Below are 20,306 nucleotides of genomic sequence, written 5' to 3'. Positions count from 1 at the left end.
ACCTGGCTTCCAAGAGCAGTTTAAATGCCACCAGGCTCACCTGCTGCATGCCACTAATTCCCCACTCTGTGATTCCAAGGCAGGGACAATCCCAGCAGGGACACCTGCTTTGGGGTGGTAACAAATGGTGGCCCAGAAAAGGGAATCATGAAACAAGACTTTCTGCCCTTCATCCTTTGAATTAACCATAAATGTTAACACATTTTTTTGCTTTTTTATCCAGACAGGAGTTATTTTGTATTAATGCATTGCCATCAATCTGATTTTTGCCATGGGCCTTCCCGAATCACAGCCTCTTTCCCTAGTCATATTGGTTCACACCCTTCAACCTCCCTCTGGTAATAAGTTTTAAGCTGCAGCCAGGTGAATAATAAACACCAGCCCAGGGGGACACTGGAAGAACCAGAATGGTGCCCCAGGCCCCTGAACCGACAGTTGGATGACTCATGTCACTGACTCTAGGGGGCAGCTGTTTTGGGGAAAAGAGACCTAGTATAGTCATCTATACTAAACACCCTAACCCCATGCCAACACACACAGACCAAACATCAAAAAAAGCAAGCAGATGGGGCTGGCCCGGTGGGGTAGTGGTGAAGTTCACGCACTCCACTTCGGTGGCCCAGGGTTCACAGGTTCTGATCCCAGGTGCGGACCTATGTGCCACTTATTGAGCCATGCTCTGGCAGGGGTCCCACATATACAGTAGAGGAAGGTGGGCACAGATCTAGGGCCAATCTTCCTCAGCAAAAAGAGGAGGATTGGCAACAGATGTTAGCTCAGGGCTAATCTTCATCACCAAAAGAAAAAGAAAACAAACAAGCAGAATTTTTTGTCTTCTCTTAGTTCTTTCCTCTTTCCACATTGCCTGTGATGCTGCAAAGTCAATCAAGATGTTTTGGCCTGGAGCCTACATGCCCTATGCCTTGCTCTGTCTCCTTGCTCTTCTCAGATCTGCTGTGATCACAACCATGCGTAGAACAAATGTTAGCACTTCGTCTGCAATGATTAGGGATTGTTGGACAGAAGGTAAATTACTAGGGTCTGGTGTGAAACATTTTGGATCAGAACAAGAAACTGTTAAAAAGCTTTGCATGTGAGCTGAGAATTTAAACTCAAAATACTAACTATACAAGAGAGGAGGTCATGATTCCTCTGGTGTGTTGGAGTGACCACAGGGTGTAAAGTCAGAAAACCTGGGTTTAGTTTTTTGTACCATGTGCTTGAACTTAGTTTACCCTTCTTTGCTGAGGGAGATTCGCCCAGAGCTAACATCTGTGGACAGTCTTCCTCTTTTTTTTTTTTTCCTGCTTGAGGAAGATTAGCCCTGAGCTAACATCTGTGCCAGTCTTCCTCTATTTTGTATGTGGGTCGCTGCCACAGGATGGCTGACAAGTGGTGTAGGTCCACGACGGATCCTAACCCATGAACCCGGGCCACCAAAGCAGAGCATGCCAAACTTAACCACTAATGAACCAGCCTCTGGGCAGATGAAATGAGATATTGCATGTGAAATTTTGTTTTAAATTGTCATTACTTCTAATTGTAGAACTAGTAAATAGGTGTAAAATACCAAACTCCGGAATTTTTTGCTCAATATACAAGTGTACATAGTTTGGGAGGGAAAACATTGTGGTCATTTGTACCCTGGAATAAGTGATCTTAATAAAGCACAGACTTTAAACCAGATAATGGCGAAGTGCCACATACTAGAACTGGCAGAGAAGTAAGGAATCACCAGTACTCTCAGAAGAAAATGAAGGAATGCATGAATGAATGGGTAAGTGAAAACCCAGAACAGCTGAAGTCATGAAGTGCCTTGGAAAGATGAGGGCATAGGAAAAGAGGGTGACTAGGTGTTAAGAGCAGGAGATACCCCATGGGAAGCTTGAAATTGAGAACATCACAATTTTAATGAGAAGAGGTGCCATCCACAGTAAAGAGCCCCGTGATGACAAAGGTGAGAAGTCTTGTTACTGTGACTTATAAGAGAGAGAAACTGAGGTAAGAGGTGTGAGGTGATTATATTATTTAATCCTGATTACTAAATGCTGAATATATTTTCTTCAAAGTTCAAAAGGAGAAGAAGTGAAGTAGGAATAGGAGGAGGAGAGAGGGGAGAGGGAGAGTTCCTCATTGTCATAGTCTGTGGAGTGAAGTTTCAACATATTACCCATCTCTGTTTGTGGAACCTTCCATAACCCTCCATTTCTAATGTCTAGTTTTCACTTCCGTCATATCACTCTCTGGATCCAACCCTCTGGACCAGCAGCTGTCACCTGCCTTGATTAGCTTGTCGAAGCCTTCCTCATCTAAGCAGTTCTCTTCACAGAGAACTTTTCACATGCTGGGAAGGAAGTATCTAGAAAACCTCACAGATGGCCTCATCCCCCCCTCCCCCACTCCACATAGACTATACACTTTCAGTTTCTAGCTACTTGTCAAGTGCAGAGAAGGAACTCACCACCCAGGCTTGTGTGTCTGTGTGTGTATGTGTGTTTATGTGGGTTGGGAGGGTTGTGGGGGCTGGGAAAAAAAAGGTAGCAGAACAATTCTATTTTATTTTTCCCATGTCAAACAGTATCTTTCTCAACCATCAAGAATTTTTATTTCAAATTTCATATGTTTTTAGCAAAGTGAGTTTTAAGATCCAACTAAGTCACTGGTAAGATATCTATGAAAACATTTTTCCAGTATCTACAGGTTCATTAGTCAAAATGTAAATGCATCAAAGACTATCATCTAATTTGGTATATTTAGTTAATGAAGACTAAGTGAATACATGCTAAGCAAATGTAAGCTAAATTTGCTGTAAAAACTATATAAAATGGAATAACAAAAATAAAAGATTTCAGGACTGCTTGTTGTTCTATATTATCTACATTGGACTCTATAGTCTCTACATCCTGTCACCATTCCATTAGCATCGAGAAGTCAAAAACTTTGGGGCCGGCCCGGTAGTGTAGTGGTTAAGTGCGTGCACTCCACTGCGGCGGCCCAGGGTTCACAGTTTCAGATCCTGGGCGCAGACTGACGCACCACTTATCAAGCCATGCTGTGGCAGTGTCCCATAGACAGGAGAAGAAGATGGGCATAGATGTTAGCCCAGGGCCAGTCTTCCTCAGCAAAAAGAAGAGGATTGGCAACAGATGTTAGCTCAGAGCTAATCTTCCTCACACACACACACAAAAAAGTCAAAACTTATAGCAGAACAAACTTCAGAAACACATGGAAAGTAATATTTAACTTCCTCATTCATTTATGCTTAAGCCATCAGAGGCTATGACAAAGTCAAAGCTGTATTTGTGCAGGAGTATTTGGTAGGATAACCAGGAAGAGAAAGTTTGAAAGTTCTAATTTGTAGAATGATTGTTTTTTTCAAGCCTGGTCTTTAAAGACAGAAGGTACAGGGCCGGCCCCGTGGCTTAGCGGTTAAGTGCGTGCGCTCCACTACTGACGGCCCGGGTTCAGATCCCGGGCACACACTGAGGCACCGCTTCTTCGGCCATGCTGAGGCCGCGTCCCACATACAGCAACTGGAAGAACGTGCAACTATGACGTACAACTATCTACTGGGGCTTTGGCGGGGGCGGGGGAAGGAGGAGGAGGATTGGCAATAGATGTTAGCTCAGAGCCGGTCTTCCTCAGCAAAAAGAGGAGGATTAGCATGGATGTTAGCTCAGGGCTGATCTTCCTCACTGAAAAAAAAAAAAAAAAAGACAGAATGTACACAAAAGCCTAACTGATCAATATACCTTGAGAGTTCAAAGTGACACAGAATTTGGGAGGTGGGCCATCACCTTCTAAGCTTTCTGACTTGCTGAATTATCTTGCTTCCTCTACTTCAATTCACCCTAGAAGAGAGAACACAGTAGGAACAAGGAAAGGGTCCAGAGCAGCAGGTGCCTGAGACAGCACAAGAGGGAATGATGATACACAGTGACATCTGCAGAGGTTTTCTGCCAAGGCTGCTCAGGCCAGTCTCCTGAGGGGAAATGGCCAAGTTCACCTGTGTTGAGGCAAACCACACACACACAGCTCCCAGAGAGACCCCACTCACTCCAGGTGTCTTCTTCTCACTACATTACACCTCACAACACAAGGCTGGCTGCTGGGGTGGTCTGCTCCATCTCCAGCTTCACAAGTCACTGAAAAAATGTGACTACTTCCGCCACCAGCTCCTCCCGCCTGTGCCCTTGCCCAGTCTGCAGCAGCCTGCTCCTGCCCCAGGAACTCAATTTGTGGTGAGAGGCACGTTCCCACATCCTGTTGAAGAGGGGCCTGGTGCTCACTCCAGCTCAAAGGCTCAGCCAACTGGAATCCGCCACAGCCCATTGGTGATGAAGTAGAGATTCTGTTAGACAGAGAGCTCTTCAGAATAGATTCGTGACTGGGGTCCAACACTCTTTCAGAAGCTAAGGAAATCAGTTCCTCAACTATCATCTGTGTGATCAATCATGGGGAAATTCAAGTCAAGCCCACCAGCCAAGATGTTTAATAGACATTATGGAAAGAAATGTGCCAGGCTTCAGAGGAGTGCCTGTTTGGGTGGGTAGTGACAGAGGGGTGCTGTTTTTGAGGAAGAAAAATAAAACCAGGTCCTTGCTTTTACATCGCCTTAAGGAAATGGAGTACACACATTAAGCATGTAAATTGTGATTTATTAATTACCTAAATATTTAGACAGTGTTAACGGGGATTTAAAAAACATTACTGCAGGGGCCGGCCAGTGGTATAGTGGTTAAGTGCATGTGCTCCCCTTCAGCAGCCCAGGGTTTGCAGGTTTGGATCCCGGGCACAGACTTGTGCACTGCTTGTCAAGCCACGCTGTGGCAGGCATCCCACATAAAGTAGAGAAAGATGGGCAAGGATGTTAGCCCAGGGCCAATCTTCCTCAGAAAAAAAAGGAGGATTGGCAGCAGATGTCAGCTCAGGGCTAATCTTCCTCACAAAAAAAAAAAAAGAAAGAAAGAAAAATTACTGCAGTTTTACTATCTATAGTGAATTTGCCATCTACTCTCTTGTGAAGGGTTATCATAAGCACTGTATTTTCAGCCAATGTCTTTACAACTAAAAGCAATTAGAGTAGTTTTATTATGTAATTTCTATAATAAAGAGTTTTAGGAAAGTTTATTTTCAGATTAAAACAACCCCTTTTCTAAATTAACTGGGTATGGCAGACCAAGTCTCTTTAAAGAGAAGAGACAATTTACCACTGTGTGTGTGTAGGGGGGCGTGCCCACAAGGGGTGGGAGGCTTGGTCGTGGGAATATATCTGTTATTTTCTTTAGTCTACACAATATAAATCAGTAAGGCTGAATATCACTGCTCTGTGAAAGTTTGAACCACTTAAGTTTATTACAAATTTTCACTAGCCTGCTTCCTACTTCAAGGATGGTAAATTTATTTGGCTTAGGGAGGAACTCTCTATCCTCTCAGTCTTTTCGTTCTACCTTCTTATCAGTCCTTGACTGAGCGGGTCCTAAGTTTGAGCAACATCAGCCTTCACCCCAGCAGAAGCTGGGCTCTCCCAGGCAGCATGCCACCCCTACCAGCCTCCTTCCCTCTTCCATGCACCCTGACTCCAATCTCTGAAGGCTTGGGCAGGACCAGGGCTGGTTTCCTGACATTTTCCCTTTAAATACACTCCTCGTCACGTCCTCCTGCTACCCTCTGATGCTGCTATGCCTGGGGTCCTGTTCTAGGCAATGGGGTCAGTGGTAGCAACTAATTTTGTCCTGTGAGAAAAACCAGCAGTCCAGACCAAACAAGTCCTGGGTAATGACATGTTATCTGGAGATAACAATAAAAAAGAAAATTCACACACAGTAAAGTCAGTCAATGATGAAAGAAAAGAAAGAGAGAGTCGGGGAGAGAGAGGAAGGAAGGAACGAACGAACGAACGAACGAACAAATGAACGAAAGAAAGAATGAACAAACGACCAAACCAATTTGGGTAAACTATTGTTATTTACTGTCCCTATCATGATTAAAAGCATTACATGCAATCAAGTGAAATCATTTTCTTCTCTTTTTCCACGGGCTCTATCTAGGGAAGAATAACAGCATCCATAGAGTGGTTCATGCTCCTCTAGCTTTAATTACAAAAGTGACACAGGAGGTAAACAGGCTTCAAAGTTATTTTAAATTCGTTAGTTACCCACGATTCATGGGTGTTTTATTTCTTTTGTGCTTTACAAAATGAAACTATAATTTATAAAGATGAGACTTTAAAAGACATGCAACTTTAAAAACAGTCTCTAGTGGTAGCCTTTTTTGTATTAATTAGTTTCTATACAGTTATTCATAGGTTTTAGAGTGTATTATAAAAAACGAAAAGCAGACTTTCCGGTAAGGTATTTTCAATAATCCAGGAGCAATAGGATTAGATCAGGGCTTCTCAACCTCAGCACTCAGCACTGTTTGGACTGATAATTCTTTGTCATGGACTGTCTTGTGCATTGTAGGATGATTAGCAGCATCCCTGGCCTCTACCCGCTAGATGCCAAGAGCACTCCCTCAGCTGGTCATCTCAATCGAAGATGTCTCCAGACGTTGCCATAATTGCCTCCGGTTGAGAACCACTGGATTAGCCTAATATCAAAGATATATTAAAAAGCATAAATACTATAAAAATAAATCCAAAGCCAAACAAACCCTGCTACCAATAATGATAGAGTATTTTTAATTTTCCATATAAAAATATGTGGATGAACTAGCTACAAAAGGAAACATTTTCTTGATGTGTACAGTTTCTAGAAGTCTGTCCTAAATACCATCTCAGCCTTTGTTTAAGTACGTCCTTGATTCATTACCTTTATGTAGGTTGCTAAAAGCAAGAGATTTCCTGGAATCTGGAATTAACTGGAAATCCAGAGGATGAGCAAAAGCATTTTTGTTAACAGCCATATTCCCAGAGCTGTGGCAAACGTGATCAGTTCCTACCAGTGAAGGTTTATAATTCTGAGGAAGGGGGAAGTCCCTGGGGGCTAAAGGAAATTCATTTCTATCAAGAGCATTTCTACAATTCCATCTATGTAATTGTAGAGCCATGTATGGGAGGAGTTTGGTCTAAACATTATATAGGTACATAACAGATGGAAATAACAATGAATTGCTTCAAATGACTTTGGAAAAGAAATCTCAAGTAATTTGAGATGAAATGTTTGTTTCACTTAAAATATCCTAAACTTTAAGGTCTTCCAGATTGTGAAATAGCTCTTCTTAAGAATACGTAGAAGCCCAATCTTTAAATCAGTAAAAGTTAAAAAGGTCCTGCAAACTAATGTAAAGTGTTAATAACACGGGAAATGGAATGGTAAGTACATGAGGACTCTCTCACACTATCTTCTCAATTTTTCTGTAAATCTAAAACTGTTCTAAAAAATAAAGAAATGAAGTCTATTTTTCAAAAAATCATGCAAATAATATGCACTAATATGGATCAACTGGCAAGGGAGACAGGCAGAGTTAATACTGAAAATATTTAACAACTGGAATTGCACAGGTACCAACCCATCAGAATGGTTGCTTGTCATGCATCCAGCTGTACTGGTGGGTAGCAACTGAATATCAGTTCTGGAAAAAAGCAAAGTGCAAAGCAGGGGTTTCCATTTGTGCAAAAGGTGGAGAGAGGAAGGATGGATATGTGTGTGTGTGTTTCTTTATATATATTCACATATGTATAGCTTAGAAATATACATAAGAAACTAACAACAGTGGTTGCATCTAGCGAGGAACTGGGTAAGTTCACCATGTAATTTATTGTTTAAAGCAGGACAATTTTGAGAGTAAAAGGGAGCATTATTAATAATTATTCCAGAACAACAGGCATGAACTCGTCCCGTACTGGTAAGTCAGGACACATGATCCTCCTAGAGCTGGGGCACTAGGGCTTGGAGGTTCAGGGTTGGAGCTGGCCTACTTTTCACTCTATCATACAACGATGCATTGCTCCTACTCTCTTTTATTTTTTTAAAGTAAAAGAGCCCTAGAAAATGGAAGAGAGATTCAATCTACAGTGAAATCAGGATAGGGGAATGTCAAAATTTTTTAAATCATTTTTGCCTTTCTATCGTTATCATTAAGGAAGAAATCTAGCTATTATTGTTAAGATTAAGGGCGAATCTGGGTGTTGAAAATTTTATCTAATAAACTTATTCACAATGATAACAACCAAACAACCTCTAAAGCTAAACAGTATAAGTGATTAAAGAGTTGTCGAGTTTGGGCTATTGTTTGCTGGATATATTAGTAAGCTCAATAGCTGTTACTATTTCTTCCAAGTGTCCTACTTGGGAACCTGTCGTTCTTTCTTTCCCTATTTTTCAACATCCAGTAAAAAGTTTGAGAATGTGGGTAAATCAAACTCCAACATAGTAACTCTATTATGTTGTCCAGCGTATGTTTGTTTCAGTCACGTTGATTTAAGATTAAGACATAACATTAATCACTGTAACTTCAGAATTTGGTCACCTGGCAAAAATGATGTCACGTGACTAGTGGATTAGAGAAAACAATGATGGCAGATAATCATTGGATGTATGTTACATGCAAGTCTTGATCTAAGAACTTTACATGCATTAACCCATTTAATCCTAATTTAAAAACAAAACCCTGTGAGAAATAGGTAGTGTTATTTTCATTTTACAGATGAAGAACACTGAGTCTCAGAGAGGTTAATTAACTTGGTAGATCACATGGCTAGTAAGAGGCAAAGTCAAGGCTTGAACCCAAGTCAATAATCCCAGAGCCTGTGCATTAACCACAACGCTGCACTGCCTTTTGGGTCTGGGTTGGCAGCTAAGAGACTTGAGTTCCAATTCCAAATTGACTACTTCCATATTTTCTAAACTAAAACCAGGACGTGAAGTTTGACAATGGGTCAGTGTATTTCCTGGGTTTCCCCCATGAAATCAAAGATGCAAAGTTGCTGTAACTGAGTAGGATGTCATTTAAATTCTTTGGTTTCTGTTTCCTCACCAACACAGAGAGAGAGGCAGACTAGAGGACTTCTAAAGCTTTACTTGCTTTATAGAAATAGGAAAACCTCCTATGTTCCAGGAACTCTTTCAAGTGCCTTACAAATATTAATTTGTTTAATCTCCTAACAGCCTATGACACATTATTCCCATGACAAAGGTGAGCAAACTGAGGCCAAGAGAACTTATATCTGTTGCCCTAGGCTAAATAGCTAGAAAGATTCAAACCCAGGCAGTCTGGCTCCCCAGTCTGTGTTCTTAATCACTCTGCTGTGCAGCCTCTTATTGTAAATCTAGAAGAAATTGTAGATGTAGAATAAAAATTACAAAATACAGAGCAAGTCTAGAATAAAAGATTTCTTCCCCGGAGACAGACTGTCTTCCAGGTGGGGAGCAAATTTTTGTGTTGATACTTCTTTATGTGTCTTAAGGTTTGGAGTCCTCTGTGGCTATGATCTCCCTGGAGGCACAGGGCAGGACCCATCTTCTCCTTTTCCCTCCGCCAACACCCAAACTCTACCTGGTTCAGTGTCTTCCTGCCTGTTGCCTTCAGGGATTGCTTGAAGATTTGAGGAAATCATAGGAATAAAAAAGTGGTCTAGGGTGGCCAGCCCAGTGGCGCAGTGGTTAAGTTCATGTGCTCCGCTTCCCCGGCCCGGGGTTTGCAGGTTCAGATCCTGGGCGCAGACCTACACACCGCTTATCAAGCCATGCTGTGGCAGGCATCCCACATAAAATAGAGGAAGATGGGCATGGATGTTAGCCCAGGGCCAATCTTCCCCAGCAAAAAGGGGAGGATTGGCAACAGATGTTAGCTCAAGGATAATCTTCCTCACAGGAAAAAAAAAATGAGTGGTCTAGGGAGGAAGGGTAGAAAACAAGATGTTTTCAGCAACTCAGATCTAGGGTAGTAAATTAAAGGAGTAAAATTCAAGCAGGAAAATGCTGCTCTCATCTGGTTTTCTCCTCCTGCCTAGATTCCTTACCCCTATCCTGCAAATACACACACACTATAGTTTGATACAGAGAGAAACTCCCAGTGAGGGCCTCATTTCTTGTAAAGTCACTACTAACGGTATTCAGCTCAGTGTCAACCTTCAGTCCTCAAATATATATTAGAACCCTGAGGGTGCCGGGCCCTGGTCCAGGTGTTGTGGGGATATAAAGAGGAATGAGACAGTTTCTGGAGTTTGGAGCCCTAGACAGACCTGACTCGGCATCTCTGTGCTCACAGTTCCTGGCTGTGAGCCCTTGAATACGCTAATTAACATTTCTAATAATAATAGTCTCCGTATATTGAGCCCATGCTGTGGGCTAGGCAGGCACTTTACAAATTCCATCTCTAATGCACATGACAGTTCTGGTAGATGCATGTTATTATCCCCATTTTATAGATTATGCAGCTGAGGCCCCTAACGAACTAAGATTCAAACCAAGTTCCCATGCTCTTTCCATGATGTCCTCCTGCTGTTTCAACCTCCCTTTTCTTTCCTGTGAAATGGAGTTAGATAATGCCATTCTCTAAAAGAATGAGATGGGGCCATATAGATATGTGCATGGTTCAGAATCAAGGACACACGTTTACACACTAAATGGTGGTTCTTATTATTAGGAAAGGAAGTGACACAGTGGCATTTTAGAGGTGCCTGAAGCACTACATGAGTTAAGACGAGGGAGCAAATCTTCCTAACTGGACAGGATCTGGTTTTGTGGTATTTGAGTGGGGCCTTGAAGAATGAAATGTGTGTGGGTATTTGGCAACAATAGGTCGGGGTGGAAGAGGTGAATTTTAAAGCACGAACACGGAAATTGTCATGGCCAGAGGTGTATCTTCAGTGATTTTTTTAAAGGCTCAGATTTTCAAATATTCTAAAAGAACTAGAAAATTCCAACTCCTGGCTTTTGAGAGAAAGAACAAATACACCATGGATTCTTCCAGATTAAATGGGATGATATTCACAGAGAAGGGTGACTGCCTGCTCCCTCTACTAAATAATACCCTAATTCTAGACAAGGAGGACAGAGACGGTGTAGCAAGACTTCTGAGAAGAAGTTATAGATGTTATTATAGAAGAGATGAGCCTGGAGAAACGAGAAATCTGGATATGAGACTTCCAGCCAGTCTCTAGTGCTTCCTCATCACCTTCCCCACCTGCCCCCAGACTATGCACCCTAGACAGGACCAGTCCTGAAAGTGAGCACATGCTGTCTGCTAGTCTGGTTCCAGTTGAATCATTAGCACTAATTATTTATAAATTTATAAATATAAAATTTTCTACTATAAAATAGTAGAAAACCTCATTTTATTACTTTCTTATAAAAATGAGTGGGGTTTTCTGCCACATCTCCCTGTTAGTAAACAGATGGATCTTAAATGTCGATGGGAAAGACAGAACTCTTGCAAACCACAGAGATGTTAAACATGACTCTGCTGTATAAAGCATACAACCTAAATTTACAGAAGAGCTGACTTTCATTTTTTAAGTGCAGTTTCTATTTAAAGTCTCCTCCGTAAAATATGGAAGAAGTCCTTTGTTAATCACTTCCATATTTTTTGAAGTAAAACGAAATAGACAAATACAAAGAGTAAATCCAACAAGACAGCTAGAGAAACAGTGAGAGGAAAGGGAAAAGGTAAGCTGTGACTTAAACAAAAATAAGCAAGTCAGTCTAAGACAACCAAAAAAAAAAAAAAAAAAACATATGTGCAAGAACAGCCCTCCCCCTTCCAGAAACTCTCACAGCTTATTTTGCCATAGAGGAAGATAAATGTTACAATATCTCGCTAACCAATCAGCAACGCTGCAGGCCTCAAACCAGGAAACCCTTTAAAGTGTAGTATTTTAAACTGTGCAAGTGAGACTTCTGGTTCTCAGCTAGTTTTTGTTCCCTATGCTTGTAGGATGGCAAAGCAGATGTGAAGTCCCTCATGGCGAAGTTTAACACAGGGGCCAACCCGACAGAGGAGGTCTCGGTCAACAGACCCTTCAAAGTCACAGGGCAAAACTCACCATCAGGAGTACAAGCCAAAAAGAACTTATTCGACAACCAAGGAAATGCCAGCCCTCCTACAGGACCTAGCAACGTCCATAGGTTTGGGTCCCCAAAGCCACCTTTGGGAGTGAAACCTTCTTCTGAGGAAAAGCCTGACAAGGAACCCAAGCCCCCATTTCTAAAGCCGACTGGAGTGGGCCAAAGATTTGGATCACCGGCAAACTCAGCCAGCAGAGACCCTGAGCTGAAAGCAGGATTTCCGAAACCTGCAGGCCCCAAGCCCATCAACCTTCCCAAAGAAGATCCCAAACCTGTGTTTCCCTGGCCTCCTGGGAATAAACCTTCGCTTCACAGTGTAAACCAAGACCATGACTTAAAGCCACCAGGCCCGAAGCCCGGGTCTAATCCTCCAGCCCAGGAAAATGAACAGAGGCAAGTGTTCCCCAGGGTGGCTGGAGTCAAAGGCAAGTTTGTGTCAGCCTCACCGGATCATGACCCCAAGCTCCTCTTCCCCAAACCCATCATTGGCCAGAAGCCGTCTCTGAGTACCGAGGACTCCCAAGAAGACGAGAGCCCCACTAAGAATGCAGCTCCACAGAAAGGACCCCCGGCCCCACTAGGAGCCAAGTCCAAAACCGGCCCTTTAAAACCAGCAAGGGAAGACCCAGAAAATAAAGACCACGGAGGCGAGACATCAAGCTCGCCTTTTCCTGGAGTGGTTCTGAAATCTGCTGCAAGCAGAGGAGGCCCAGGCCTCTCCAAAAATGCTGAAGAAAGAAAAGAAGAGAGGAAGATAGATGCTGCTAAGAACATCTTCTTAAGCAAAATTAATCAGGAAGAGTCGACCTCTGGGGCCCCTCCTGCCAAGTTCCCTAAGACACCTTCTAAGCTGACCGTGGGAGGACCATGGGGCCAAAGTCAAGAAAAGGAAAAGGGAGAGAAGAATTCAGCCACCCCTAAGCAGAAGCCATTGCCTCCCTTGTTTACCTTGGGCCCACCTCCCCCAAAACCCAACAGACCACCAAATGTTGACCTGACGAAATTCCGAAAAGCCGCAACTGGAAACAGTAAGTTCTTTCCTCATTTGCTACTTAACGTGTTTTATTCCACAGCAGAAGGTGTTTTAGCTTCTGGGGAAAAGTTTGTAGCAAAGAATGGTTCCATCACTGGTACTCCTGTGTATGTAATGACTGTGGTATTTTTTTTTCATTCGTGTGGGAGGCTTGAGAAGGTAGAAATCCTGAGTTCTGTGTCAGAATTCCGTGAGAAAATGCCTTGGTGGGCTGGTTTTGGGGAGTGGGGGGAAATACATCCACCTGATCGTTAAGTGATTTTGCTTAATGATAACCTTTCATTTACTTCCTTCGTTGGGTTTCATTTCTGTTGAATGAGACTGAGGTGTGTCACCCCTTCTACCACAAAGGAGTTATACAGAAAGGTGAGGAAACTTCTAAGTCAGTGGTTCTCCAACCAGGGCAATTTTGATGCCCAGGGGACATGTGGCAGTGTCTGGAGGCACTTTTGATTGTCACAACTGGAGGGTGCTTCTGGCATCTAGTGGATAGAGGCCAGAGATGCTGCTAAAACATCCTCCAATGCACAGGACAGTGCCCACAAAAAGGATGACCCAGCCCCAAATATCAATAGTGTGGAGTGTGAGAAACCCTCCTCCAAGTGATTTGAAATGTCCATAATTTCATCATACGTTTCCTAAGCCCTATATTCAAGTAAACGATGAACAGGCTCTTGTGAAATGGCACTTTCTGTTTTATATTTTAGCTGTTTTCTATTTCTCAGTATAAAATTTTCTAAACTTTTCTGATTTATAAAGTAGTACATAGCTAGGATAATACACCAGACAAACGGGTACATTATTCTCCTTCAGGGTAAATAGTTTTTCTCCCAGAGATGTTACCACAATGCTATGGCACATGCTGTAGTTTGATACTGAATGACTTGGTAAAGTGTTGTAACTCTGCATTGTGATGAAAGAAGCTTACTTACGCCTGAAATGACTAATATTTTAGGCAAATAATATGCAACTGTTTATTGTGAGGAGGGAGAAAAAGATGCTTACAAGTGACCACACCATTATTAGACATTTTTTTTCTCCTTCCAAAAGTGTGGTCTAATTAAGGCAGTTCTAGGCATAACGGCCGTCTTTCTTTTTTGGCTCTGTAGAAACATCTTGCAATATGTCATCTTCCTGTGATCAATATTTTCAGTGTTGTTCAACCAATAGTGATCAAATCGCCTATTAATCTATCATGTAGAAAGCAAGTTTAGACCCCATGATCATCTATCTTCTAGAAAGATTCAGCCTTGTTACACCTGTTGTGTCTTCCTCATCTGTCTCCTTCTCATTTTAATACTGGTGGATCCATCACTCAGAAATGTTATTTTTGTGAGACCTTCTAAAAGATCCCTTCTTATTTCTCTTTCTTAGTTATTCTTTACCTCAGATAAAAAATTAACTATCATAACCTCTATTTTATGGCTCTGACTTCATGTCAAGGAGCTGTTCTGATGTTAAGCAGAAATCCTGGGGAGTCTTCTTCTACTTCCTCCATCTTTGTTTCCATTGCACTACCAGGTTGGTTGGTGGTAACCAATTGTCTGGTGTCATGCTACTGAAATGCTAATGAAGTCTTCTTTCTGGCACAACAGTCCTGGCAAAGGCCAGCACTGAGCTGATTTTCAGTGCAAGATAGTTCAAAGGAACCCAAGTAAGATTACTTAGTAAGCAGAGTTGATCCTTGCCCTCTTTCTCCTTCCCTTTGCAACCCATTCCCCACACCCCGACATGCCTCCCCACTGCTCAGGTGCCCCATGACACAGCTTAGATTCTAAATCCTCTCATCAATGTACCCCACTGATGATCCCTTGGTGTATATTATGCTCCAAAATAGACCCTGTTCTCTCTTCATCCACGTCTTCCACAAATCGGAACTCAATCCTTCTTAATTTAAACTGACCTCAGGTTGGTGTCAGGATAAAGCAAACTGACTCATAACTTTAAATTCTGAATAACACCCTTTAAAGCATACACATTTTTTCAAAGCATTTATATCTTTTTAACTTATTTTTTAAATAGAAATTACATCTGGCTCAAAAAACAGCAAGTATAAAATAGTATACAGTGAAAAGTCACCTTTGGTTCTTGTCTGCCATTTGCTGAGTCTTCCCAACCTCTGCCCCATAGAAACTATTCTTCTTAATTTCTATGTCCATTCAAAGTTTCTTTGTTTACACAAGCAAATATAAATATAGATACTAATCCCCCTGCTTTTTATTCAAGAAGTAGAATATTATATGCGATGTTCTGATCGTCACTATTTTAGAAAATAACAATAACAAATCCTATATATCTTTCTCCGTTTTAATAAGAGGTAATTGATTATTCTCTAGAGCTGCATAATATTTTGGTAAGCGGATGACTCACCTAATTTATTTAACAATTTGTATTGTTTCCAAACTCTTGCTGTTAGAAAAATGCTACAGAAAATAACCTTGTATATGTGTCATTAAAAAAAAAGCATTTATTTTCTAAACACAAAGAATTTCTTAATAGTCAGGTCTGCTGACTGGATCCCATGACTGCTATTTTTCCTAAACCATGCTAGAAATACACAGTAATTTAGCATTCCATTTAGGAAGGTTACAAATATACCGGAATTAGAAAGTATATAGTGTTCAAATTAACTAAAGCTTCATCTAATAACTCTGTAGGTTTTCAAAACTCAAAAACTATTTTCTTAGCCTTCCATTTGCTTCCTTTCTTTCCAAGTTCACATCCAATTTCTTAAACCTCGTCCCCAAATCTGCCCTCCATCTTTTATCACCTTTGTCCAATATATTAGCCATTAAAAATATTTAGCATTTATTAAGGATTTGTTAGATATCAGATACACATTACCCTGTTTATTCTTCCCAAGAACCCAATGAAATAAGAATTTTATGAGGAAATAAAGCTCAGAGAGGTTAGGTAGCTTGCCCAAGGCCGTAAAGTGACTAAGCAGGGGCAGAGCTGATCCTCATGTCTCTCTGATTCAGAACCCGTGTTCCCCACCACCCGCCTGATTTCCCTTGCTGGGCTGCCTCTCTTGAAACATAGGATATCATGAGATAATAAATCAAGCGTAAGTGAAACTCAAAGAATCCTCTCCCTTTCTCTGTTCTTTGGTTGAAACATCATTTTTTTTTTTTAAATTATAAACACCCCTGTAAGCTCCATGGAGACAGAGACCAGCTGGTTTACTATTATTTACATGGAGGACAGAAATAATATAAACTTGTTAGTTGCTCAGGTTTGTCCTCACACCAAAGTCTATTTAATCAGAATTTAGTATTAATTTATAGCTTAGCAATTACTTTAACAAATTGGATAACCCCTGCCAATAGACTTGCACTCAATTGAATGGAGCTTTGATGCAAATGAGTATTATATACAAGGTCTATATTGTATATCTATTCAGCTTACTTACTCATAAACCATAGGCTTGAATATAACATGTTGCTTTTCTGAATGTGGACCTAATAACTTTTTTCCAGAACCATTTAAAGTTACAGAAGCCTAGGGTAAAAAAAAATCCAAAATGTCAAAATGTTCTCTGAACTAACCTTTTCTCTGGTTCCTTTTGGTTCCCAGGCCAGTCATGAAAGGACTTCCTCCCAAGCATCATGGTGTATGCCTCACCAGCAAAGTTTGGGTTGCTAACAACCCCTGGCTTGACTGCTGCTTTTCATGTAGGAGTTAGTGAAACCTACTGGGAAATATTCCTTCCAACTCTTTTTGTAGTCTTCTTCTTAATACTGAGAGAAAGTAAGACTCATCTTTCCATATGTTAGTTTTAAGAAGGATCAGTCTTGACAACTGAGGGGGTAAGGCCAGGGTCCCAGAGGGTGTCAGCAAAGGGCTAATGGTCTGAGTGATCCCCTCCTTATCTGTTTATGTGTCACTTTGACTAATCCAGCCTATAGTAATTTGGAACCAAAAAGTGCTTGGGCTATTTTCACCAGCAAGTAACTCATTTCTGGGAGGGGGCAAGATTCTTCTTCACAGACCCTGAAGCTATCGCCTTTCTCTTTCCCTTTGCTCTCCTTTTACACGTACTCGCTTAAAATTACTTTCTCAGATATTTATATATCGAAAAATGTTTTATATCAGTGTGTGTTGCTCCTAGCTATTACAAGAAAAAGGGGTTCTGGGGCCAGCCCAATGACATAGTGGTTAAGTTCATGCACTCCACTTCAGATTGGGGGTTCCCGGGTTCAGATCCCAGGTGCGGACCTATATACCACTCATCAAGCCATGCTGTGGCAGCATCCCACATACAAAATAGAGGAATATTGGCACAGATGTTAGCTCAGGGCCAATCTTCCTCACCAAAAAAAAAAAAAAGAAAAGTAAAGAAAAGAAAAAGAGGTTCTGTGCTCAAACACATTTAAGAAATTTGGGAGTGAGTGGATTCTTTACAGCAGGGTTTCTACCAGCATTGATATGCTACCATGTGCTTGGAATCTAAGAACGAGGTCCCTAAAAAGCAGACCCCAGGACACTTTTTCTAAAACATCTCACAGGCTGGGCTATTTCAGAACACTGAAAAGATGGAGACACAGCCCTATGGTGCACAGACTGGAAGTGGAAGTTCCTCAAAAGTGGGGCTCAGCTCCCAGTGGTAACAAGGCCGTCCACACCCTGTTCTGCTAATTCTCCAGGGGCCTGGTGTGCACTTTGTGGCTGGCGTCCTCTCTTATTTTTATCACCAGCCTGAGCCCAATCTATTTCACCTGCCCTCCTCAATCCCTGGGAAAGCAGTTTTCCACAAGACCTCTAGGTCTTCTTTCTATCCAGGTTGAAGCTTCTGAGGAACCACTCACTGTTAATTGAGTAGCCTACCTGGGTTTAACTCTAAACCAGAAATGCCTCTGAAAGAGCATCCTCTCTCTTAACCACACAAGGCCCCGTGTCAAATCTACGAGCTTCCTTCCTAGTCTTTGTCTTTCCTCTCTGAGTTCTAAACTTCTCTCTTCTGCTCTTCTTAGACAAACCAGCTCCTCAGTCTAAACCCTGTTCTCCTAAACAAGCGGTTCCCTGCTGTATCATCTCCCACCAGCAGCCTTTGGACTTCTTTTATCCAACGTCTTTATCATTTTTATAAGCAACCTACATGGTCTTTATTTTTATATCCTGGCATTCAATTTTACTGTGGAGAAGTCTGAGGCAAACCTGAATTTCCCCCTTTGAAAACAATTTGCTTTTCTGTCTGGATTCACAAAGAAATCTCTGTCCTTAAGGTTTAAAAACTTCAGCCAAGGGACCAGCCAGGTGGCGTAGTGGTTAAGTTTGCGTGCTCTGTTTCGGTGGCCCAGGGTTCACGGGTTTGGATCCCAGGTGCAGACCTACACACTGCTCAGCAAGCCATGCTGTGGCAGTGTCCCCTATAGAAAATAGAGGAAGATTGGTACAGATGTTAGCTCAAGGACAATCTTCACCCTAATAAAGAAAGAAAGAAAAAAAACTTAGCCAAGATATGTCTGTGTCAACTATTCCATCATCAATATTTTCTGGGAGATGATGTTCCTCTTTGCTTTCAGGGATTTTCTGTTCCATATGCATAGGGGTCCCACCATTTCTTTTGGTCTAGTTGATGGATGACAAACGCATCTGCTTACCCTAATCCAGTGTGATAAGTTTGTCTTCCCCTGAGAGCTGCAATTTGAGTTCTGAGTATTGTTTTGAATCCACTTTTCTGTGGAGCAAAGGATAGCTGTGCTGGTCTTGAGAGCAGTCCTTGCTGGAGACCTGGGTTCTGTTCTACATTCTGAGACCTCATTCAAGGTCCTGTACTGGGGCAAGACAAGCCATGGCAGCTCACCTCCCTTCTGCCTCTGGTACGATCCTGTTGTGGTATTTAGGGCTTTCATGCTATAGGTTTCTCCTCGACCTTGCCCAGGCTGCTCACTCACCCCTGAGTCCACTTCTCCAAGCTGGAGTGTATTAGGGGGAATTCACAGGTTTTTCTAGAATTGCTGTCTTCCTCCAGTATTGGTTCTGGGCCTGGGGAACAGGTGGGAAGCTTCACTTGCCTCCACAACCTACTGTTTCTTCCCTTAGCCACCATCTTTTGAAGTTTATCCACGAGGTTATTTTTCTTTTCTTGTGTGGTGGCTGTTAGTGAGTTTGGGATAATGTTTATCTTGCATTATTTTGTTTTTACTATTTTATTTGGGAATTGGAGGAGGGATATCCTGGAAGTCCCATCCCTCAGTATTTAATACCAACTAAGTATTTCAATTATAGTCCAGGGGTCAGCAATATTTCCAAAGGGCCCATCAATTCACCCCCTCACAAGGCAGGCAGCAAGATGGCAGAGAGGAAACTGACATGAATTGAATGCCCACCGCGAGCCTTGTTTCATGTCCTCTGGACTATGCTTACTGGTCAAGGACACTTAGGTGACCACTCTCTGGCCCCTCCCCTAGTCTCCTATTCTAAGGAGTCTTGTGGACACAACCAAGGTGGGGCGATGAGGAGATCCAGCTACCCGATGGGTGCTTCTCTTCTGGACTGTTGATAGAATCTGACCTCTGCTAACCTGCAAATTCCCTGAGAAAAGAAATGTTGTAAGCCTTCCTCAGTCAATCAGTTTATGCTTAGACTAGGAAAGGAATAGAATACCAGATAGGAAAATGAGACAGGAAAAGGAGAGGACCCCTGGGGAAGGCAAATTCCCTCGCTTCAGGGTCTAAGTCATTTTGCCATTGAAAAGTCCCCTCACTAGATCTAGGTTCCTGGTTCCTTGCTTGGTGCTCAATCTGACCTTCAAAATTCTTTCTTAACTGCTCAGGCACCAGCTAGTCTTTTAATATTAGTTTTAGCACAACAGCAGTCCACAGTTATCATTTAATTTACAGGGAAAAATTGCCTTACAGTGATATTCACCATGTCTAGAAGAGGGACTGTTGCTTTTCTTAGTTATGGGAAGAGAGATTTCTATAAAACCTCGTTCAGAGCAACATGCCATGATTTACCCTGTTGTAATAACTCTTCCTGTGATCCAGAGGCAGAAGCTGGTGTATTTTTAAGCTGCTTACAAAGGAAAATATGGAAATATTGCCTATCAACTGGCATTGTATCAGCATTAGTAGCATTTGTGCTAGATCAAAAAGATATGGCCACTAGTACCATAAATAAATATTTTGTTTTACAATGGCTGACTTACCCTTAAATAAGGTGTGAAATGCATATGAGATGATTTAATATATGCCAAATTTCATCAAAATTATTTAATTCTTAAAAGAGTCATGCAACCCATAGAAGTAAAAGCATTA

General features: G+C 41.8%; 1 protein-coding gene across 3 annotated transcripts in view; it reads left to right on the top strand.

The window, feature by feature from the left end:
* Positions 1-20,306, top strand: part of FYB1 (FYN binding protein 1) — a 158,137-nt gene that overhangs the window by 53,257 nt on the left and 84,574 nt on the right. For all 3 annotated transcript variants that reach the window (XM_004422761.3, XM_087443225.1, XM_014781599.2), the window contains exon 2: positions 11,881-13,039. In XM_004422761.3, the coding sequence (XP_004422818.2) occupies positions 11,881-13,039 (1,159 nt within the window). The remainder of the gene's footprint in view (positions 1-11,880; positions 13,040-20,306) is intronic.

Source organism: Ceratotherium simum, chromosome 18, assembly GCF_057802395.1.
Source record: "Ceratotherium simum simum isolate JZ-2026a chromosome 18, ASM5780239v1, whole genome shotgun sequence".
Classification (NCBI taxonomy): Eukaryota; Metazoa; Chordata; class Mammalia; order Perissodactyla; family Rhinocerotidae; genus Ceratotherium; species Ceratotherium simum.
This window is presented reverse-complemented; position numbering and strand designations above follow the sequence as displayed.